Source organism: Polypterus senegalus, chromosome 17 (assembly GCF_016835505.1).
Source record: "Polypterus senegalus isolate Bchr_013 chromosome 17, ASM1683550v1, whole genome shotgun sequence".
NCBI lineage: Eukaryota > Metazoa > Chordata > Cladistia > Polypteriformes > Polypteridae > Polypterus > Polypterus senegalus.
In genome coordinates this window covers 86,979,794-87,004,572 of record NC_053170.1, presented here as the reverse complement: position 1 = coordinate 87,004,572, position 24,779 = coordinate 86,979,794, and the positions used below count along the sequence as shown (strand labels likewise).

The 24,779-nt window shown below is 37.1% G+C and overlaps 1 protein-coding gene across 2 annotated transcripts in view; it reads right to left on the bottom strand.

Moving 5' to 3' along the window:
* nup85 (nucleoporin 85) overlaps window positions 1–24,779 on the bottom strand; it is a 51,883-nt gene that overhangs the window by 14,923 nt on the left and 12,181 nt on the right. For both annotated transcript variants that reach the window (XM_039740366.1, XM_039740365.1), the window contains exons 2-11: window positions 22,431–22,515; window positions 21,762–21,924; window positions 19,450–19,520; window positions 14,304–14,347; window positions 13,002–13,071; window positions 9,457–9,578; window positions 9,222–9,356; window positions 6,606–6,728; window positions 6,090–6,221; window positions 2,438–2,544 (exon numbers count right to left, since the gene is read on the bottom strand). In XM_039740366.1, coding sequence (XP_039596300.1) covers window positions 2,438–2,544; window positions 6,090–6,221; window positions 6,606–6,728; window positions 9,222–9,356; window positions 9,457–9,578; window positions 13,002–13,071; window positions 14,304–14,347; window positions 19,450–19,520; window positions 21,762–21,924; window positions 22,431–22,455 — 992 coding nt within the window. In that variant the 5' untranslated portion in view covers window positions 22,456–22,515. The remainder of the gene's footprint in view (window positions 1–2,437; window positions 2,545–6,089; window positions 6,222–6,605; window positions 6,729–9,221; window positions 9,357–9,456; window positions 9,579–13,001; window positions 13,072–14,303; window positions 14,348–19,449; window positions 19,521–21,761; window positions 21,925–22,430; window positions 22,516–24,779) is intronic.

The following is a 24,779-nucleotide window of genomic DNA, read 5'->3' as shown; positions in this document are numbered from 1 at the left end:
CACTGGGTTGTGTGCGGGACTGGAAACTTGTAAATAATTGTAAATAAAATGTGTGTGGTGTTTGAACCATCGGTGTCTGCCTGTCTATGCCAGGGCTGGTCTTCCACACATTTTGGCCCAGATAGTTTGTTTAATGATAGCAAGTCTTTAAAGGTGATGTTCAATGCCATGTAGAGTTGCTGCTCTGTTGTTGCTTGAGGTTCAAGTGGAGAATTCTTCTTGGGTTGAAATGCACTCTCTCTTTGTTATCTGATTCTTTTGTTTGTATTATTCTGTGATGCTGCTCTCTCAGCGTGCTTTCTGCTGTTGTGATCTTTGCTGTGGCTACTGCATTGTCATAGGAAAAAAGATTTACTCTGTCTGGCGCAAGAGTTTAGATGCTGAAGTTCCCTTCTTGAATTGATGGCTTCTATTCAGTCTTTAGACTGGCTCATTGGATCTCAGCTTTCTGGTCCACAAAGATTATCGTTATCAGCTCCACATAAAATGCGAAAGAACAGATCATCAGCTTTTAGTTTCAGAGGTTTTCAGTGATTTTTGGTGAGTGTGCTTAGGAGTGAACATGGACCAGGTGCCCTAGGGAATCTCCCAAGAGTTTTTCTCAGATTTCTCTCTCGAGAGAGTCAAGATGTTGCAGAAGGTTTTAAGGGAATGTGTAACTTCTCCTGAGTGGATTAAAATCACTTCCATTTATAAGATCATTGTCTTCTTACAGGCGAGTTCTTCTGTCCACCAGAGTTGACATTCATTAATTTGTAGATCTTTCTTCTGGCTTGAGTCCATTTTGTACCTTGTGGTTAAAGGACTCTGCAGATGTCAGTTCAGTTCTGATTTACACCTTTGTTATCACATGAAGTACAATTAGATCCTGGTACAAGCTGGGGTTTTGTCACATAGTTTGGAATGCAAGGTGGGTTTTTGTGCAGCTGGGTGTCTGCTAAATCTGCTGCCTTGCAGGTCTGGTGCCATTAAAGTCTAACAGAATCGTCAATGCCCACTTTGTTCTATAGCGTTAAGTATTCAAACCCGACAAATCAGGAATGTGTCATTTTGCAGCTCTAATAACCTCGAGTCTTTTGCATAAGTCAGAGCCAGCTTTGCCCACTATTCAGAAGTGATTTGGTCTCATTCTTAATGGAAGATGTTCTGTAGATCATTCATTTTGGTACGACATCACCTCTGGACCACAACTTTCAAAAACTGCCACATATTTTCAATGAAGTCGAGATCAAGACTTTGACTGGGCCGTTAAATTTTGATAAGCCGTTTATATTACATTTCTTAAATCTTTCACAGTCAAATATTGTCATCTGCTATCTCGCTCTCATGGTATTGCTGGTAGGTGAACCTTCTCCCAAGACTTAGTTTCTCAGCCAACTGGAAAAGGTTCTTTTCCAGTATTTCTCTGTATCCATTGTTCCATCAATCTTAACCGGATTTCCAGCCCCTCCAGATGAACATCACCCCCACAGCATTATATTGCCACTACTGATGTTTTACGAGACATGGGCAGTGTTAGGTCTGCATCTGAACCTTATATAGCACATGTACCTTTTTATGGCTAATCCTGAGTAATGGCTTCTTATCTTGCTACCCTCCCAAACACGCCACTCTTCTGACAGCTTTGATATTGTGGACTTAAAGTAAATGTACCCCAATTTCAGCAACTGACTTCTGTAGTTTCTTCAAAGTAATGTCTTATTTCTTTATTGTTTCCCTTACCAATCTGTGTCTTGCTTACTTTTGCTGGACTGCCTTCTTGACATGGTGACTGGGTTTTGCAACTGAATCCTGATGATAAATTTAGTAGTGCTCACTGTGCCATCTAAGCACTTTGATATTTTTGTACCCTTTTCCTGACTTGTGCATTCATCTCCCCTTGTTTCACACTTTTAATGTCTGCTCTTTAATCTTCATTTCCACGGTGGGTGCACAGCCTGGTTAATGATCCCTACAAAGAGTGATTTTTATATCCAGAAAATGTGACCTTTACTCAAATTGCTCACTAGTTGAAACTTAATTAGTTGGTTCTATAGAAGAGACCTACGTGTCTCGTATGCAAACACTTTGCCATTTTGAACTTTTGGAGCTTTAAAGGTTTGAACAAGACAAGCAAAGCCAGACTTTAACTTCTTAACTTTTAGATACATACTTTTGACATATTCTTTTTTACCCAGACTTTAAAAATATAACTATTGGAACACTTAGGTTCACAGTATAAAATACTTTTAAGAAGGAAATCCAAAGAACGGTGATGACTTTAAAGGGGACTGAGTACTTTTGCAAGTGTACTTGTACTGAGGAAAAGAAACTGTGCTGATATAAAGTAAAGGCAACAAAACAATACAAAAAAAAAATAAATATGCAAACCAACTGGAAATGATCACCTAAGGAATATAAAAGTACATAATGCAGATAACCAATTTTATAAGATTACCTGCAGTCTTTGATAACCTGCAGAATGTCAAACTTAAAGGCAGCTAGCAGAATGCTGTCCAGTGGCTCTGGTTCAATCTGGTTTTTCAAGAACATATCCATGCACTCCTAAATTTTGGAAAGATTCATTATTTATCTTCACAACATAGAAGGATATGAAGAAATCTAATTTACAATACTTGACCAAACATGTCATTTCATGATAAAACTACAATTCTAGAACGTCTCTATGCTAATGGCCAAGTAGCCTAAACACAATGTATGAAATGTAATCATGTGCAGAGCAAAATAATGTACATGTATCCAAATATTGTGTGTGTGTTCAGCATATGTGGCAAACACGATACAAAAATGAAAAAAATCAAAATTACACATCAGCAGAATCTTGGGAATAATTGCACAGCAGACAAATATCAAGATGTAAAATTTGCTAGCATATTCCTGTTCTGTGTGCTGCAAGGTCCTACTCTGCATAATCTGTATCCCTAAATGTGTCCTACACAATCCAAAGGCAATTAGAAACTGGAAGAAACTCTGATAGGAAGATATCCATTAGATCCAAAGTCACAAGCCAATCAGAAGACAAGGTTCTGAGTGCCACCAGCTTGTGTGATCACAGGCGCCTCACAGCACAACAGTGGTGGAAAAAAGCAAATCGCAGTTTCTACTGTGAAGAGGAGACTTTGTGCTGCAACTTTGAAAGGGTAAGAAAGCAATTCCTTAAAGCAGGGGCGGGCAAAGTCAGTCCTGGTGGGCCACAGTGGCTGCAGGTTTTTACTCCAACCCAGTTGCTTCATTAGAAAACAATCCTTGCCAATAATTACATTTCATGGCTTGTTAGTGCTTTAACTCTGCCATTTCAGGCCATTCTCATATCCTAGATTTTTTTTTCCTTTCTAAGGATATCATCCAAATGATTTGAAGTCTAAAATGGACTCAATCTTTCACTTTTTTCCAAATATTTAATTAAGGCAAATAGTGCACGATAAATACACACAGGTGTAAATGGTAACAAGCTAAAAGGAGAAATGCTGGTTTATTTTGTCATTTGCATCTTATTGCTAATAAGGAGCCATTAAAAACCAAGAAAACAGCTGCTTAAGACTAAAATAAGCAATAAGGGTACAAAATCTTAATGACCGAGACAACTAAAATGAAGCACAAGTGTTACTTGAGCAATAAGTGCTTTTTATTAAGCAACTGGGTTGGAACAAAAACCTGCACCCACTGCGGCTCCCCAGGAATGACTTTGCCCACCCCTGCCTTAAAGGACAAAAATAGGACCTTGGAATACCGGCTGTGAACTACTGCAGACTGGACGTAGGGATACTCTGATCAGGGTTTTTAAGACCGATACCGATCACTGACTTTGTTACTTGATTGGACAATTCCGATACTGATTTGTTTTTTTTGTTTTTTACACTAAGCCCCTGCATAACTAGATACACAGAAGCTTTATGTCTTATATTAAAGTGTATTTTTATAATTAAACTATAGACTACAGGTGTTGACTATTCATTTTTTATTAACAAAATGAAATTCTTTAGGCTTATTACCCAGTGGCCATAAAATTCTAAGATAAATACAATTTCCTTAAAATACTTACTTTAATAAAATATATGCAAAAATATTTAAACATAATACACATGGCACAAAAGAAAATAAAATGCTTCTCATAACTGCAAACTATCACACTGTTTGATTTTTTGTACTTATCTGAAACAAGGCTAAAAAAGAAGTTTGCCATTTCTCTAACAAAAAAATTATTATATATATATATTTCTCACACACCCAATTGAAATTGGCAATTAAACACAGCTTAAATGTAAATATACATGCTCTTCATTTGAAGTCATTAATTGTACTGCAGATTTTGCTGTTAAAATATATATTTACTATATTAATACAGGTTTGTTTTTCCATCAGTGTATCAGGTAGACATTTATAATTCTTAAAGTGCAATTATAAAATATGGATTACCATGTTAATTATGTAGTCCTTGTTTCTTACTAAAACGCATGCTGTGTGACACACAGCAACAAATAATACACACAGTACAAATCTTTAAAAAAGGCCTGTTGCTTCCTAAGCAGCAATTTCAAATTTGTCTTTATCTTTTCTTTTTCCAATTAAAAGCGTAAGCTTCTGCACTTTAAACAAGCTCGCTGTCCAAACTCGAGCAGCGTCCTTTTTCATTTAAAAGACTATTTGCACAGGACAACTTCTCCGATTACTTTTTTCAGTTTATTACTCCACTGGTGAGTTAACCCTCCGCTGGCTGCCCTTTGTTTACGAGGACAGGCGCAAGCTCAACGACCGCATTACCTCCAGTAAAGGACCACTGCAACTAAATTACCGTAAAGCTTAGAAAAGCAGCAGCTTAAAGTATTGGTTTTGGTGATCGCCCTTTTTACCAATCACAGATCAAGTCTATTTTTAGTGAAAATCTGCCAATTCCGATCGGTGGCCAATCAATCGGAGCATCCCAAATTGGAAAAAAGTCTTATGGAAAAATGAATCAAAATTTGAAATTTGAAATCCAAGGCCCCATCACGCAGGCTGTTTGTACACCTTAGAGCTTATGAATGGATGGTTCCTTAGTGTGCAACACCAACTGTCAAACATGGAGGAGGAAGTATGATGATCTGGGGTTCTTTTGCAGGAGGCAGAGTTGGTTTCTTGCACAGAGTGACTAGCATTCTGAATCAAAAGGGTTAACACAGTGTGGCTGTTATATCAGCCACTTAATTATTTTTTTGCCATGGTTTATTTGTTCTATACCTTGATTTAATGAAACATTAAGACACTGAACTGTGTGCGTTTCCATAAAAACAGAAAAATCCACACCTGCAAGCACAAATCTCTGAGCTGTAATGAATAGAGCTTCTCTATTCTCAGACAACCACACACTGATATGGAAGTAGCAGCCTGTTGCCTCCCCTAGTGTTGCTACTTTTTGTGGGTATCCACAGAACATCTCATAGCTTGCTGCATAGTTCAGAACGTGATCTCCATAAATGATGATGTGTGTATAGTGTCATTTTTTTGAGCAAAAAATAAAAGTTGTACAAAATAAACATTAATTAAGCTTGACATGAAACTTTGAAATAGAAGTGAATGTATTTATTTTAATAAAAACTGTTCCCTATATTCTATTTAAACAATAAAACATATTCAAATATTTACTGATGTTTCAGTTCTCAATGCTCAAACTTACGTTGTGATCTCGATGCTAAAAAACTTCTGTTTTATTAGAAATGGATTTGCCGAGGTGAGCAGGTATAACATATTATGTGCTTCTTACCATTGCTATCTCCACACACTTGCAAATAAAGAACATCAAACTTCATAAACCTTCCCTAGAAATTACAACTGAAACAAATGACCAATAGAAATCTATTTTACTGTGTGCCGATATCAGAAAGGCAGCTGCTGCATGTGTCAAATGTGTGTTGATTCTGCTTTATGTACAGAAGATCATTGCTACAACTACCTTCATCCATATACTGTGAGAAATATCGTAATAAATGGTTGTATAAAAATACAACTCAAAAAGCATATAAAACATAACACTTTCAGCCTAATAATGACTTCCAACAGTAAACCCAGGAAGACCAGTAAGGATGTGTTCCTAATATTTCAGCAAACTTTACCTGAGCATAATATTGAAGATCCTGGGGCTTGACAGCTGGGTGGGTGTACAAAAGCTGTGTTACCAGAAAGTGGTACCAGTTGGTCAAATGCTTTTTTTGACTCAATAAGGTGTCTTTATCACCTAACAAAATCTGTCAACATAAAAATAAGACAAAACAGAAAAAAATATTTCTTTCCACATTTCATATACTGTATAAACAGATCCTAACCCAAATGATGAAGAGTGACCCTAATTTGACTCTTCACTTTCTGCAAAAATCCAGAAGACCCATAGTGTAAAAGGCCCCAATTTCATCATGGCAGCATCCAGCAACTAGAAGGATGGAGGACTGTTGCCAAAGTTGATTGCACAAATGCTGTCTCCTGTGATCATGCGCACCTCCTCCACCAACTTGGAAATGAATTTTCCCATCTGGGGCCATAAATCCACTTAATGCTTTGTTTTACACAATATGCATTTAATACAAGCATTTTTATGTTAAGTGTACTTGGAAAAATAATATCAATTACCTTACCTTGCAAACAGTTTCCATGTTAGAATTAGATGCAAAGGAACTGTCCTCTAAGTGACGATTACACTCCTCATGCCAGTGTCCCCACTTTAGTTCAAACTCTGTTAAAGTCTGGTTTCCACTGGGCTGGAAAGAAAATAATGAGTGACAGAGAAAGTGACAAAGTGGTGTTTTGATGTCTCTGAATAAAAAAATATACAGTATATACTCTGTGTGTGTGTGTGTGTGTGTGTATATACACATACACAGTGGTATGAAAAACTATTTGCCCCCTTCCTGATTTCTTATTCTTTTGCATGTTTGTCACACAAAATGTTTCTGATCAACACATACATTTAACCATTAGTCAAATATAAACACAAGTAAACACAAAATGCAGTTTTTAAACAATGGTTTTTATTATTTAGGGAGAAAAAATCCAAACCTACATGGCCTTGTGTGAAAAAGTAATTGCCCCCTTGTTCAAAAATAACCTAACTGTGGTGTATCACACCTGAGTTCAATTTCCTGATTACTGCCACACCTGTTTCAATCAAGAAATCACTTCAATAGGAGCTGCCTGACACAGAGAAGTAGACCAAAAGCACCTCAAAAGCTAGACATCATGCCAAGATCCAAAGAAATTCAGGAACAAATGAGAACAGAAGTAATTGAGATCTATCAGTCTGGTAAAGGTTATAAAGCCATTTCTAAAGCTTTGGGACTCCAGCGAACCACAGTGAGAGCCATTATCCACAAATGGCAAAAACATGGAACAGTGGTGAACCTTCTCAGGAGTGGCCGGCCGACCAAAATTACCCCAAGAGCGCAGAGACTCCTCATCCGAGAGGTCACAAAAGACCCCAGGACAACGTCTAAAGAACTGCAGGCCTCACTTGCCTCAATTAAGGTCAGTGTTCACGACTCCACCATAAGAAAGAGACTGGGCAAAACGGCCTGCATGGCAGATTTCCAAGACGCAAACCACTGTTAAGCAAAAGAACATTAGGGCTCGTCTCAATTTTGCTAAGAAACATCTCAATGATTGCCAAGACTTTTGGGAAAATACCTTGTGGACTGATGAGACAAAAGTTGAACTTTTTGGAAGGCAAATGTCCCGTTACATCTGGCGTAAAAGGAACACAGCATTTCAGAAAAAGAACATCATACCAACAGTAAAATATGGTGGTGGTGGTAGTGTGATGGTCTGGGGTTGTTTTGCTTCCTTCAGGACCGGGAAGGCTTGCTGTGATAGATGGAACCATGAATTCTACTGTCTACCAAAAAATCCTGAAGGAGAATGTCCGGCCATCTGTTTGTCAACTCAAGCTGAAGCGATCTTGGGTGCTGCAACAGGACAATGACCCAAAACACACCAGCAAATCCACCTCTGAATGGCTGAAGAAAAACAAAATGAAGACTTTGGAGTGGCCTAGTCAAAGTCCTGACCTGAATCCAATTGAGATGCTATGGCATGACCTTAAAAAGGCGGTTCATGCTAGAAAACCCTCAAATAAAGCTGAATTACAACAATTCTGCAAAGATGAGTGGGCCAAAATTCCTCCAGAGCGCTGTAAAAGACTCATTGCAAGTTATCGCAAACGCTTGATTGCAGTTATTGCTGCCAAGGGTGGCCCAACCAGTTATTAGGTTCAGGGGGCAATTACTTTCTCACACAGGGCCATGTAGGTTTGGATTTTTTTTTCTCCCTAAATAATAAAAACCATCATTTAAAAACTGCATTTTGTGTTTACTTGTGTTTATATTTGACTAATGGTTAAATGTGTTTGATGATCAGAAACATTTTGTGTGACAAACATGCAAAAGAATAAGAAATCAGGAAGGGGGCAAATAGTTTTTCACACCACTGTATATATTATATTTTACAGGGTAGGATTCAAAAGTAATGAGCCTTTGTTCAAAAAGCCAAATTTATTGAGCAAATCGGTACAATTAATTAATAGTCTTCAAAACAGGCACCTCCTGCATCAATACACTTTTGTAGGCGGCTTTTCCATGACTCAAAGGCGTCCACGTAGGCCTGTTCCGGGATGGTTGCAAGGGCTGCCTTGACATTTTCTTGGATGTCCTCGATCGAGTCGAAGCGTTTTCCTTTCAGCGCTGGTTTTAAGCACATAAACAAGAAATCAGAAGGCGACACGTCCGGACTGTAGGGAGGCTGGGGGACCACTGGAACGTTCACCCGGGCCAGGTAGGCGCTCACGATGAAGGCGGTGTGGCTGGGCGCGTTATCGTGGTGAAGCTTCCAGCTGTCCTTGATGTCCCTTCGCTTGCGCGCAACGCTTCTTTTCAGCCTTTTCAGGACTTCCAAGTAGTAAGCAGCATTCATAGTCTGTCCTCGCGGGACAAACTCGTAGTGGATGATCCCCTTCACTCCGAAGAACTCGATCGCGTACTGTTGCTCTAACAAACTTTCCATTCGTTACACGGCGGAATGGAAAGCTCCGTTGCATTGTGAAGCCAACACCCACCATCGCTGGCAATTGGGGTGCGTGGCGAGGTACGTTCGCATCAAACAAAATGAGGCTCATAACTTTTGAATCCTACCCTGTATGTATGTACATTAGACTATTAATTCTACACCTGGCAAACGTCTAATTTATACAAGTCAATACAAACATTGAAAACAGGCATCTTCTTCAACAGCCCATCCATAGTTTTAAACATGCTTGAGGCAGCAGGCTTCTGGGTAGCTTGTTTGGCAAGTAACTGTCGAGCTTCTTGTATTCGACCTTGTAGCACATAGCAAATGACCTGGAAGAACAGAAAACATGATGTTATACAACTTCAAACAAGAAAAAAAGAAATCAATACAGAAATAGATACAGATACAGTATTTCTGGTAGAGTCTTACCACATCCCAAAATTTTGGATGTTGTGCAGGGTCCTCACTATGCAACAACTCTTGTGCTTCATCATCTACACCTGCATTGTGCACCTGCACCCAATCCAAGAGGTGTAGAAGGAGAGTTCCAGCTATAGAACAATACATGTAAATTAATGTTCAATTTAAAAGCAAATTTACTTGCAGAGATTACTGTAAGTAGAAAATCAAAGTGAGTAAAACATTCCTATTAAATAATGCTAATTGTGCAAAAATAAGTCAATAGTGTAATGAACTAATCTATTTTTTTTTTAAATGAACATGCACCAAGAACTTGTGGGGCAGTGACAGGGAAAAAGCAAAACACAAAATTCAGTCATCGTGATTAAAACACAGGCGCTAAACAAACAATGCTGCAAGTGCTTACCTGTTCAACATTCATTTCATACAGCTTTTCTGCTGCAATGCAAATTAATTAAGCCTTAAAAGTTGATGCAAAAATTTCCCACTGATGTCTTAACAAAAGCTGCAGACTCTCAGGCTATGTTCGCATTATTAAACACACACACAATACCTGTCCACACTGCTGTTTTGCCTCATTTCAAGTATCCCTGTCCATACTAAACGGCCAAAAACCATATACGACATTTGCCTGAATGCACGCCCAGTGAATCAGCGGCCAACTCCATGAAGGGACCATGCAGTGAAAAATTCATAACCCTGTGAAAGTCAGATTCCACTGTGCTTTAGAAACTATCTGCACAAGCAGGACTAATGTGTTCACTACATAAAAAAGAAAAGATTAAAAACAAAAAAAAGACGACAGACATTCTTTAAGGAACCGGAGTGAAGCGCCCACGTTAATATTCTCATTACAGCCAAAAGTAACAGTCTTCAGAACTAGTGATGGTCGTCTTGTCATTAAATAAAAATAAAGCAAATATTAAAGCAACACTTGAAAAAAAATAAATAAATAATAACTGTTTAGCTCTTTGTTCATTCATGAGATGGTTCATTACAAACAGTCCACAGCAATCAGAGTGCATTTTGTACCAAAAATCATTTGTAAAACTAAAATCAAGCAATAAAAATAAATAAATAAATAAATAAATAAATAGATAGTGTGTGGGGGTCTATACAGTCATTATACTGCATTGTGCTTTTGTCTCTTTCTGTCCTGTAATATCGTGAGTCTACTCAATTAAGCTCCTTATTATTTTTAATTTTTATTATTAATTTTGCTGCAGAATGTCCTCCTCCTTACTGAGCAGATTACATTTAAGTAATAAACATTGATTAGAGGCGGTCAACTGAGTTATTTACAATCTGATTTTCACAGGACTCTGAATTCTTCACTACATTAGTGACACTGCCAGCCATGGGATTTATCACAAAACTGTAAGTAATTTGCTTTTTACACATATGCAACATTTAAAATTTACAAAATGCAATTTAGATTTATACAGGTAAGCAGCACAACCATGTAAAACAACTCTTTAATGCCTGCTACGTTGTAAAATGTTTTTTTTTTTTTTCACGGTCAAGTGTGACCACTGAAATAAATAAAAACCAATCAGAGAAAGACTAGAGTATCGTTTTTAGAAAAAGACGCGTATGCTCATCCATGCTGAAAGGATGACATTAAGTTTTCAAAAGAATACGTTTCTGAAAAACAGGTTATAAAAGTTTTCATTATCGGGCTAGTGTGGAAAAATATCAAACACATAAACAAATGCTTGCACATTAGTGTGGTGAGGGCAACAGAAACTTGTCTTCTGATTCTGTTGTGGCTCTGGGTCTACCAGACCTGACCCAGCCAGTTTCCACATTCCTTTTAGTGGTGTAGAACACTGTGCGCACTGACACCTTAGCTTCCTTTGTAATTTCTCTAAAGGAATGACCTGTACTTTTAACGGTTATGGTGGTCTGATCATTTTTTTCTTATCCAATATATACAGTGCAATATTGTCCAGATAATGCTGCACCAGGAGTAGCAACAGAATTTGTTCCAGCACTGCTTTTGCACAAACAGAAGTCTTGTAAGTAATCAACAAAAATTGGGACACCTGTAGGAAATGCTTGTATCTACTTTCAACACTTAATTAACTTCAATTGCTACATAAAAGCTGTATGGCGCTAACTAATTACATGCTCCCTTAAAAAGGGAGTTTTGTACAACTTTGAAAAATCAAATAATTTTTCAGTTTTTATTGCTATCCTCAGTATCAGTTCAGGTTCATTCACTGCACTTTAACTGGTTAAATTTCAATAGAACATAAAAAATGGTGTTCTAAAACTTTTGACTGGTGTTGTATGTAAACTCACTTACAGTATACATACAGTGCATCCAGAAAGTATTTACAGCGCATCACTTTTTCCGCATTTTGTTATGTTACAGCCTTATTCCAAAATGGATTCAATTCATTTTTTCCTCAGAATTCTACACACAACACCCCATAATGACAACGTGAAAAAGGTTTACTTGAGATTTTTGCAAATTTATTAAAAATAAAACAATTGAGAAAGCACATATACATAAGTATTCACAGCCTTTGCCATGAAGCTCAAAACTGAGCTCAGGTGCATCCTGTGTCCCCTGATCATCCTTGAGATGTTTAATTGAAGTCCACCTGTGGTAAATTCAGTTGATGGGACCTGATTTGGAAAGGCACACACCTGTCTATAGAAGTTCTCAAAGTTGACAGTTCATGTCAGAGCACAAACCAAGCATGAAGTCAAAGGAATTGTCTGTAGACCTCCGAGACAGGATTGGACAATACCATCCCTACAGTGAAGCATGGTGGTGGCAGCATCATGCTGTGGTGATGTTTTTCAGCGGCAGGAACTGGAAGACTAGTCAGGATAAAGGGAAAGATGACTGCAGCAATGTACAGAGACATCCTGGATGAAAACCTGCTCCAGAGCGCTCTTGACCTCAGACTGGGGCGACGGTTCATCTTTCAGCAGGACAACGACCCTAAGCACACAGCCAAGATATCAAAGGAGTGGCTTCAGGACAACTCTGTGAATGTCCTTGAGTGGCCCAGCCAGAGCCCAGACTTGAATCTGATTGAACATCTCTGGAGAGATCTTAAAATGGCTGTGCACCGACGGTTCCCATCCAACCTGATGGAGCTTGAGAGGTGCTGCAAAGAGGAATGGGCGAAACTGGCCAAGGATAGTTGTGCCAAGCTTGTGGCATCAGATTCAAAAAGACTTGAGGCTGTAATTGCTGCCAAAGGTGCATCGACAAAGTATTGAGGAAAGGCTGTGAATACTTATGTACATGGGATTTCTCAGTTTATAGAGAAATAGATATACTGTATACTAACTACTTTGTACGACCTCTAATCTAATGTCATAAAAACAAATCTGGAAAAAAATAGCAGGGAATATATGTTGTAGCTCAGCAAGGTTACCATTTAGGTAGCTTCTCATGAAAAGGCTTAACATGATAAGCAATTGTGGTATAATTGTGTAGTATGTGTATTTAAGCGGAAAGAACAGTACAGTAATTTGTTTAAAATTAGGAGATCTGCTTGAACATTTTTCCAAAGGAATTTGTGTATCCTTACCAGGGGCTGCTTCAATGAAAAGAATCTCACACAGATTCCAGATTAATTCCACGGCCAGAAGAATGGAAATCTGGAGAAACAAAATAAATAAAGTTTTGTTCTCAAATCCTCCGACGATTCTTTGCTCCTTGTTTATTTCCTCCAATGCTCAGTGTGCTAAACACAGACACAAATAGAGAGTCAACTTTTCTCCATTTAAACTGGTTGCCAGCACCTGTTACCTGCCACACGTGAGTTTAAATACAATTTAAAAGGAGCACCACGTGATTGCCATCCAAATATTTCTTACAATTCTGAGAAGGTGCTCATAATTTTGACCAGTCTCATTTGGGAGGTCTGTCTGGAATGGTATCGAATTTGACTTTTTTTCCTCTGCTTTTTTGTGTTGTCCCAAAGCAAACAAAAGAAAACATTTATACCAAAGCATTTGTAATTACTGTACAATAGTTTTCTGGGAGAAGTGGTGCATTTTCTGAAAGACGTGCTGGGGTACCAATGTATCAGATACAATTTAAAATAAATAAATAAATAAATCTAATTTCAATGAAGGTGCAAGTGATTTTTTTAATGATGCTGAGCTGGTATACATCAAGATTCTTATTCAGTTGAACATAAACAATAACAACATCTACATTTGCATTGTGCTAAAGTCAAAAATATCTTTCTACTCTTGTAGAATTCTTTACCATCCATAGTGAAAATGCACACTGCTTCAATTCAGGTCAGTAAACTGTAATATCTATACAAGAGTTAGTTGGTAACTGCTATCAGGGTAACATCCCGACTTACTATCCTACAATCATATTCTTAGTTGTGGAGATGGGGGCCATTTTTAAATAGCCTGCTGTATTGGAAGCAATGCAGTTTCTACTTAAACTAACTCCACTATATGATTGATTTCCAAGTCTATCAAACCTAATTTGCTTTATTACCTTCTTTTACCAAGAGAAACTTAACATGACTAAAAGACATATGATGCTACAAAGAGCTGTGAAATAATCCATGTCTTTGATCTGCTAAACAGTTTTCAGATGCTGTACTTTAGATTTCCAGACAGGCTAGCAATTTCCATCACTAGACAGTTCTTACCAAATGAACTTAACACGGGAAAAAGTGCTCATGATGCTTAAGTGAACTAGGAATTATTGTGATCTGTTGTTACAGAACTAGGCCTGCATCTTCACTGTTAACTGTATATCGTATTGAGTTTCTTTGTTTTAGTAAATTGCAGCCTAATGTTTATTTAAATTTAAAATGGTGTTTTTTTAAAACACATTTTTATATATAATTAACATTACTTACCTGGTTATAATCTTGTGCTGTTAAAGCAGAAACCGCTGATGAAACTATAAATGTAAAACAAAGAAAGGAAGACATGACATCTTATGCCAACTATGTATAGTCAGAAATATGTTTTAAGATACCACCACTAAATGCCATTGGCTGTGTCCTCTTTATACAATGAAAAGCTACCAAATGCAAAAACATTACACATTGTATAGGCACAGAGTACATGTCCGCTGTAGTGACAATTAAAGCTGCTTTCAAATACCACGCTTATCTCGACTCATGAATAACACACCAATCCTTCTAACATGAGCACTTTAAACAAAACATGCTGGAAAATGTGCAACAAAAAGGTACTGAAAGCAAAACAGGACATCCTGAAATACCCCTATCTGAAAAGTAATTTAGCAGAAACGTGGTTTGCAATGGGCGATATGGTGGCACAGTGGTAACTGCTGTTTTGTAGTAAAGAGACCAGGGTTCGCATCTTGCATCCTTCCTGCATGCAGTTATGTTCTTCTCGTATCTGTGCGAGTTTCCTCCTGGTGCTTCGGTTTCCTCCCACTGCCCAATGACAAGCCGATTACGTGAACTGGCAATGCCAAATTGGCCCTACTGTGCATTTGGTGTATGGATGTATGTGGTTACCCTGGGATGCACTGTTGCCCTGTCCGGGGTTTGTTACTGCCTTGTACCCTATGGCTGTTGGAATCTCCCCCCTACAACCCTGGTCTGGATTAAGCAGGTCAGAAAATGACATTACATGACACTTTACAATCAAACAGAGAGCAGTCAAGAGTTGTTTTTTTTTTTTTATTATTTTCAGGCAAAGATAAAACAAGCCCCAAACTGAAATGTTCATAATGTCTAACAATACTTCTGGAAAGAAGCACTGCTGCTTCTCATTGGTACTTGTATTCTACTGATATCAACAGCTGATATTCAGTATTGGTTTCATTAAATAGCTTTCTCCAAGTATGACCAGAGTACAAATGCTTGCAGCAAAAAAAATCCGAGACCGATCCAGGATTAGAATATAATATGTATATAGAGCCAATAGAGTAAGTCAGCCTGCTGTGATAGGACAAAAAACAAAGCAACCTGACACAACAATCACATAATGCATTCATATCTCATAGTGGTTTTCCACATGCTCCCAATTAAAAGGCTGTATTTTTATTTTATTTCAGTAGATATGAATTGAGTCAAACGTTACAATAAGGCTTGTTTGTCAAAATACATTTTGGAAAGGGAATTTGGATTTATTGTCTGATAAGTATTAATATATTTACAAGACTTCAATTTCACTTTGAGTATCATATTGTATTTAAATATTCCATAAAGTTTAACACAATCCATCCAACTGTTTTTCCAATTCTGTCCCTCCAGAGGGAAAAAAAAAAAATAAAACAAACTGCAAGTTATATCCAATTATAGGACAAGTACAGAAATAAAAATGCATTTTGCACAGAAAATATGGCTTTTAGGTTTCTAGTGTGATTCAGTTAAAAGTTAAAAAAACTGAATAAAATTGAAAGGTGGAGTTAAAAACTGTAATAAGTGGAGCAAAGCCATCTCTTTGAATAAATAAGCTGGACTGCTTGAATTTAGTAATGCTAATTATTTTCAATAACTACATATACAGGATTAAAGTGATAGCACTAAGATTTGGTCTTCTATTATACCAAGTGGGCGGCATGGTGGCGCAGTGGTAGCGCTGCTGCCTCGCAGTTAGGAGAACCGGGTTCGCTTCCCGGGTCCTCCCTGCGTGGAGTTTGCATGTTCTCCCCGTGTCTGCGTGGGTTTCCTCCGTGCGCTCCGGTTTCCTCCCACAATCCAAGACATGCAGGTTAGGTGGATTAGTGATTCTAAATTGGCCCTAGTGTGTGCTTGGTGTGTTTGTGTGTGTCCTGCGGTGGGTTGGCACCCTGCCCAAGATTGGTTCCTGCCTTGTGCCCTGTGTTGGCTGGGTTTGGCTCCAGCAGACCCCCGTGACCCTGTATTCGGATTCAGCGGGTTAGAAAGTGGATGGATGGATTATACCAAGTGTCAAGGATTTTTCAAAAAACTTAATATGAACATATAAAACATTTGTTTGTGTGTACTGATTAAATGTTAATAACTCACCATTTTCTGTTGATTTATATAAAGTTACTCTTTATGGCCCAGCATTTAACCACAACAAGCTCCAAGAATTTGCAAACTTCTGTTAATAATCAACACTATGAAATGCATTTTTTCAAAACCAGTCCATTACAATCATTTTACACTGTCCAGACAAAATGGACATATTAAATGTTATAAAATTTTACAGAAAGATACATGACTCAATATTAGAGGTGAAACACAGCATGGTGAACTAGGAGCATATAGTGTATACCCAGCATTATTTTTTTCATTTAGCTTTTAGAAAATGAAGTGGATAACATACATTTTTTTATAATTCAAAATGGTACCCAATTTGCAAATTTTCCTAAAAACAGGTATTTTATGAAATAATAAAATGACTTGTGTAACATGCAAACTTAGATAATAAACAAATACATTAGGCAACATGTGCAGGCGTATTGTTTGCAGGATGTGTGGACACACTGTTTTACACTCGATAGAAAGGTATCTTTGGTGACAAAACTACATTTTTGTTATCATTATTTTGGGGCCCATGAACCAAAAGGACCAGTATCCTTTGCTTTAGCAAACTTCAGCCACATTACTCTCTGTAAATTGTTTTATTACAGTGCTGTAGATCTAAATTGTATCTTTTTGAAACAGAGGAATGGTTATTTTTCTTTTGGGAATAAAATATATAAAGTGTTCATTAACTTTTTTAGTATTTGCCTTTCTCATATGTTTAAGCATTTGCTTTTTAATGATCGTTAGATACTTCCTTAAATATCACAATGAATTTTTTTTTTTAAATCACGGGCATATTGGTATGCTGTATTCTGGCTACACTTACTATGCTTTCATGCTGACTGCACTTGGAAGCAACAAAACCTTCATTAACTAGCGAGTTGGTGTTTTGCAAAAGTGCTTTATTTTAACAGCTCCTAAATCAAAATCAGATGATAGAGTAACTAACTATTTTAAAACAACCAGGATTACTCTGACCATGAGGCATGCTGTTACTCACTATGATACTGTTTGGATGCATGATTTAGCTTAATTGACTCCTCTTAGCATTACATATTGAAAGAGCAAGGTTATTATGCACAAAAACAAAGCATTTAAATATAGCCTTTATGACTGTCAGCCATTTTATAATTTTTTCTTTGTGGTATTGTTGTGGGCTCAAGATTATCAACAATTAAGGAAGTCTTTCGTGGCTGCTTTTTGTTTATCATGGTTCCTCCTAGACTTTAATAAAAAGAAACATGACGTAAAAAACAATTCATGATTCCACTTGTCATAGGTGTTTGCCTGAATATATTTTGACCTTCTTAACAGTCAGTATGAATTACATTTACTTACAACCCATCCATCCATCCATCCATTTTCTAACCCGCTGAATCCAAATACAGGGTCACGGGGGTCTGCTGGAGCCAATCCCAGCCAACACAGGGCACAAGGCAGGAACCAATCCTGGGCAGGGTGCCAACCCACCGCAGGACACACACAAACACACCCACACACCAAGCACACACTAGGGCCAATTTAGAATCCCCAATCCACCTAACCTGCATGTCTTTGGATTGTGGGAGGAAACCGGAGCGCCCGGAGGAAACCCACGCAGACACGGGGAGAACACGCAAACTCCACGCAGGGAGGACCCGGGAAGCGAGGCAGCAGCGCTACCACCGCGCCACCGTGCCGCCCTACTTACAACCCTCAGGAACAATATCTAAAAAAAACAGTGATCAAAAACAAATCCACTAACAACATTTAGCATCTATTATTTAACTATATGGCAGCACAGTGGCGCAGTGGGTAGCGCTGCTGCCTCGCAGTAAGGAGACACGGGTTCGCTTCCCGGGTCCTCCCTGTGTGGAGTTTGCATGTTCTCCCCGTGTCTGCGTGGGTTTCCTCCCACAATCCAAAGACATGCAGGTTAGGTGGATTGGCGATCCTAAATTGGCCCTAGTGTGTGCTTGGTGTGTTTGTGTGTGTCCCGCGGTGGGTTGGCACCCTGCCCGGGATTGGATTCCTGCCTTGTGCCCTGGATTGGCTCCAGCAGACCCTCCGTGACCCTGTGTTCGGATTCAGCGGGTTGGAAAATGAATGGATGGATGGATGGATGGATGATTTAACTATATGAGGTTGCTAAAAATCAATTAACTTAGCCTTTTATGAAAATGGATTGCTGTTTTTGGAGATTTGATATCACTTTTCTACTCACTAGGTTTATATTAAGCATACATTGGAGCACAGAGAATAACGTGCTATTTAGAAGTGAACCAAAAATTTCAGAAGTCATGGCATTCCAACATTTTCATACATTGGCTTATTAAAATGAAAACCTTATTGATTTTTACTTTGTCACGTAAATATGTTTTTGACTGCGATCTGAAAACATTTTCAGTTGAAAAATAAAACACTAGTTTATTCTAATAAAACAGACAATTAAAAAAAAAATGAAACAGTTTACAAAAAATAAATAAATAAACAAATAAAAATCACAGACTCATTTCAATCATGCATCAAGATGTGTCTAATATATTAAATCTCAGCCTAGTAAATGATCCTCTTACCACAGCTCTTCATTCATTAAAATGACTTCTCAATCTTTTCCCATAAGGCCTCCCGGCCAAGTAAAGAAAAAACAACTTACACAAAAAGCACTGTAAATAATAATAATAATAATAAACTGTTATTATGATTCAATAGATGCATTGCATCATAATAACATGTATTTTTAAAAAGATGTTCTAAAAGTAATGTAACAGACAGACAAACAAGAGTGCGCTTCTCTGCCCTTGGTAGCTGCCATGGTTATCCTTCCTTGTAAAACATTTTTCAATCACGTCACATGAATAATGACAATTACAGACCTGAGCCCACAGTTAGCCTGGTATCACATGACATTCGATTGTCACAGCCCTCCTAACAATGTAGTCAAGCAAAACCAGCAGGGACAAAGCCCATAGTTTAAAGAATATTGGCAAGTTAAAATCAAGCTGGAAACCACATACAGACAGTGACCAAAAGAGCAGAAACAACTTGCCTGCAATATGCTGTAGTTCCTCAATGCAGGCTCGAATGACAGATCTGTAATTCTTACTTATGCTAACAAACCTGTATGAATGAACACAAAAATATAAGTAAAATAATATTAATGAGTAAAAAGAATCACTTTACCAAACAATTACTGTTTTATAGTGTATGTGACTTTTCCAAGATCTGCAGAATCTTAAAGTTTAATGATATTTGGGCTGGCAATAAATCAGAAATGATTGAATGAATCAAGGGAAAATAAATATAACATTTTAATACAGAGTTGTGGTAATAGCAAATGAACAAACTTGTTTCACTAAATCGACAAAATCCAGATTTGCCAATTTAATGATTAAAAAATATATTCTTAATTATAAGGTATAATTTAAGTTTATTAAGGTTTAACCTTCATGGTTCTCAGACAAACATGATATATGCATTAAGAGCATATTCTTCTGCATCATCTTTCCATTATCTAGCTACCAACTACAGCACCTTTAAAGTATTCAATCCCTTGGAAGTTTACACACTTTAAATCTAATGCAATTCAACGTTAAATAATACTTTGGCTTTTTTGTCACTGATACACAGAATTAGAGCCTTTAAAAGAAATCTGACATTGCCAAGATCTTTCTGTTGTGGACCGACGATGATAATTTAAAAATTGTTTTATGCATTTATTAACAGTTGTGATTCCTATTTGCATTTCACCCTTTGTTCCAACATGGAGCAATGTTTCTGACAAATTGATTAGGGGACAAGACCAGGTATTCTATCAAATATTCGCTAATCGAATACTTTCCTACACATATCCAGTTACCCCCTTTTTTCTTTAATTAATAATTTGCCAGTTTGACATTTCTTTAGATACCAGAGGATTTGTTCTACTAGGACTGATTATATATCTTGTGTTAGGGATTTAATTCATAGACGCAGAGAGGGGGAGCTGCTTATATACACGGATGCTGACAGACCCAAACAGGAAAAAATCCAAAAGTTTGACTTGTTCCCTTAAATATTCTGAGTTCTTCAACATAATCCGATAGAGTATTTTAAAGCAACAGCCTATTTTACTAATTAATTACTTCTGTGTTTTCAAGAGACCCCTCTATTTTCCCTTTGATATAGCTGGTATATGATAAATCAAGTAATTTGGACCTTCGATTTAATATCATACGCAGGTTCTAAAACTGCACTGACTGTAATCCAAAAAGTGTCATGTATTTGCATCTGTCCATTTTATTATGTAGATTTAAAAAAAAATGTATCGTCTATACAAGAACTTTTGAACACTACCAACCATTTTGTGACCATTTTGCAGGACTTGGGCAGTACATTGAGGATATCAAGTTTGCTGTTTTGGAACTGGTTAATCCACATCCTCATGGTAGTGAATTTTGATCCTCTGGAGGGAATGCTTTTGGATTTGATATTTAAAAACTTTAGTGCCCATTATCTTTAAAGAATCTCATTTCTTGCAGTGTTTTCTTTAAACTATACATTACTTCTGTTGTAGTCGTTTTGTTGGTTTATACTTGGGGCTTATAAGTAAATGGAGTTCATTCATACAATGGCACAAGTACTGTAAGGTGCAGCTGTTTAATTTCATGTTGCTTCCCCACAGCCAGGGTATGACACACTGGATGGATTTGGTTCTGATGCAATTAATACCCTTTAAATGGCTACTACTAAAAGTGTATTGAATCGTTCTTTACATCTGGGCTATTTGACTATCTTTCATGTATTGTAACATTTGTTTAAGTATTTAACTGACATAATTAACTTCTTTGCTACCACAGATATTTGAGCTTATTTTTGATATTGTATTCTTTTCCAATTTTGAAAATAACAAGGGCCTTGATTTATTTATGTCTGTAGCATTGATTAATTTCATTATATCCCAACAAACTTTGTGAAATGAACAGGGTGATAAAAAATAAGCACCTGTCCAGCACCCATGATATTGGCCATATACTGCAGTAATTTAGAAACTAACGTATTAAGGGTGCCAAGCATATAAATAAGCCAATTGCTTCAATTGTGACTGTTGCACATACTGACGGCTTTGCCCCTTTCACTTCCTAAACATTAGACTCGACTACTCGAATACCTTCCCTTTCATACATTGAAACACCTTTTAATGGCTGCTTCCTTACACCAAAAACCATATGATGAAATGTCAGCTAATCATCTTCCTGATGACCATTATCTAATTTCCAGAGGTACTCTGTGGCTTTTGTTTAATCATTTTTTTGACACTTGGATGGAATAATTTGAACTAAATGTAAAGAAGAAGTTTGCCCTATGAAAGTACAAACTCACTGATGGGTCTTTGGTTTGCTTGCAGATTCCTCTTGACTCCTCTGTAAGCCCACAAAAATGTGATGGGATTCATTAAAGAGTTTCCTAAGGATTGGAGAATACATTTCTTCATCCTTCCTAACAACATGAATTAGTGGGCATACTTTACCCTTGGGACCACCACCTGAGAAAATACAAACAATGCTAGACATTACAAAAGATCATATTAATATCAATATTCAATGTTTAATCACATTGTAGTACAGAGTACTGTATGTACTACAGAATGTTTTGAATGAATATATCAATGATAAACAGAAGGACCAGCATTTTTACCAGCCACCCCTAGACAAATACCTCACAAGACAATCTATATGCATGTAGCCCTCAATATGTTAAATCAACAACTTCTTCACTGTACTATGTACAGATGAAAAACCACTTGAACTTTAATCCATTCAAATGTCTACATATTTTAATAAGAAATAATTTATCTTAATTATTGGTTTCAAACTACATCACTGGCTGTTTTGAACTGTAGAAAAATAGCAACACAACACTTAAGTATGCAAAAGGACATAAAATGTGGCTTCCAATTAAGAAAGTGGTTTTCCAAAACAAGGGTTGGGGACTTCTGCTTCAAAGATTACAGAAAATAAAATGTAATCATAGGTCTGTTAGCAATCTTACCTTTTACAGTCTCGTAAAACAGCATGTCTCCTGGACCCCATTCAAACCCTAGCCGGCTCTTACTGGAGTTAACCCATGGAATTACCTACAGAAAGGACACATGTGGTTTAGCTGTTGCAAATTCAATATGAAACTAAATATATTGAGAAGGAGGAAAAAAAATAAGAACTAAAGGAAAAGAACAAAACGATTGCTCTGGCTTCCTTTTTAGTAACTATCATGATTAAAATCGTGACACACTGATCAGGGTTTTATAGGGCAGATCATAATCACAGATTTCATGGTATTGGATCAGCCAATTCTGATAATGATTCTGATTGTTATTCCTTTAGCTCTATAAAAACAATTACACTAAGCTCATAACCAGATGCAGGGAGCCTTGTGTTCAGTATTAAAGTATTAACTTTGGTATTTTTTTATAATTAAACTACAGACCACAGGTGTTAACTGTTCATTTTTAATTAACAAAATAAAATTATGTTGGCTTATTAAGTGGCCATTAAAATATTAAAATAAATAAAATTCCATTAAAATGCTTACTTTTTTTAATTAATAAAATATTTTGAGAATATCCATCCATCCATAATACAAAAGTAAAATACAAGATACAAAAATAAAATGCTTCTCATAGTTACAAGCTGCTTTTTCTGTAGTGTACTTATCTGAAACAAAACCTAATATTTAAAGAAAAAACAAAAGAAAACACACCATTTCTCTAACAAAATATATTTTTCACACATTTATGTTTATAATTTAGCAGTGTTTAACTAACATCAAAGCACTTATAGGTTTTAATAATTTATCATTAAATCCACAACAGCTTTTGTTGCTGTTAAAATAAACATTATAATTATACTCCCCCCTCCCCGCCAGAGTGTAATAGCTAGACTTTCCTAATTGTTGAGGTGTAATTATAAATATGGATTACCATTTTATTTATGCAGTATTTGTGCCTTACCAAAACATATACTGTATCACGTACACAAAATAATAAAAAACAAAAGTACACACCTTTAAAAGTTTGCAAGACAAACTCTGGCCTTGAAAAAGAAACATTGACTTATGCAAACGTTAAATTTAGAAAATGGGTTTTTCACAGTCTGTAAAATGATTTACTGTTATCTGGGGAATAGAAAACCTGAAGGAACGTCTTTGATAGCCTGAGAGGCTTAAGACGAATGCAGAATTCACTTACCCTTCTCCAGTGGTTCCATTGGATAATATACAGTGGGTACGGAAAGTATTCAGACCCCCTTCAATTTTTCACTCTGTTATATTGCAGCCATTTGCTAAAATCATTTAAATTAATTTTTTTCCTCATTAATGTACACACAGCACCCCATATTGACAGACAAAAAAAAGAATTTTAGAAATTGTTGCAGATTTATTAAAAAAAGAAAAACTGAAATATCATATGGTCCTAACTATTCAGACCCTTTGCTCAGTATTTAGTCCTTCAGGTGTCTTTTAGTAAACTCCATGCGGGCTGTCATGTGTCTTGCCTCTCCTCAGTGTGTGGAGACAACCAGGCACTGCTCATCACTTGTCCAATACAGTCCCCACAGTGAAGCATGGCGGTGGTAGCATCATGCTGTGGGGGTGTTTTTCAGCTGCAGGGACAGGACGACTGGTTGCAATCGAGGGAAAGATGAATGCGGCCAAGTACAGGGATATCCTGGACAAAAACCTTCTCCAGAGTGCTAAGGACCTCAGACTGGTCCGAAGGTTTACCTTCCAACAAGACAATGACCCTAAGCACACAGCTAAAATAACGAAGGAGTGGCTTCACAACAACTCTGTGACTGTTCTTGAATGGCCCAGCCAGAGCCCTGACTTAAACCCAATTGAGCATCTCTGGAGAGACCTAAAAATGGCTGTCCACCAACGTTTACCATCCAACCTGACAGAATTGGAGAGGATCTGCAAGGAGGAATGGCAGAGGATCCCCAATTCCAGGTGTGAAAAACTTGTAGCATCTTTCCCAAGAAGACTCATGGCTGTATGAGCTCAAAAGGGGGCTTCTACTAAATACTGAGCAAAGGGTCTGAATAGTTAGGACCATATGATATTTCAGTTTTTCTTTTTTAATAAATCTGCAACAATTTAAAAAATTCTTTTTTTTGTCTGTCAATATGTGGTGCTGTGTGTACATTAATGAGGAAAAAAATTATTTAAATGATTTTAGCAAATGGCTGCAATATAACAAAGAGTGAAAAATTGAAGGGGGTCTGAATACTTTCCGAAACCACTGTATATTTATCAAATCCTTTGTAGATTAGATTGACTTCAGAACAGTTATTTAAAATAAATTTATGTCAAGGTACACAGTACTTTCTTTTCAATTAAAGT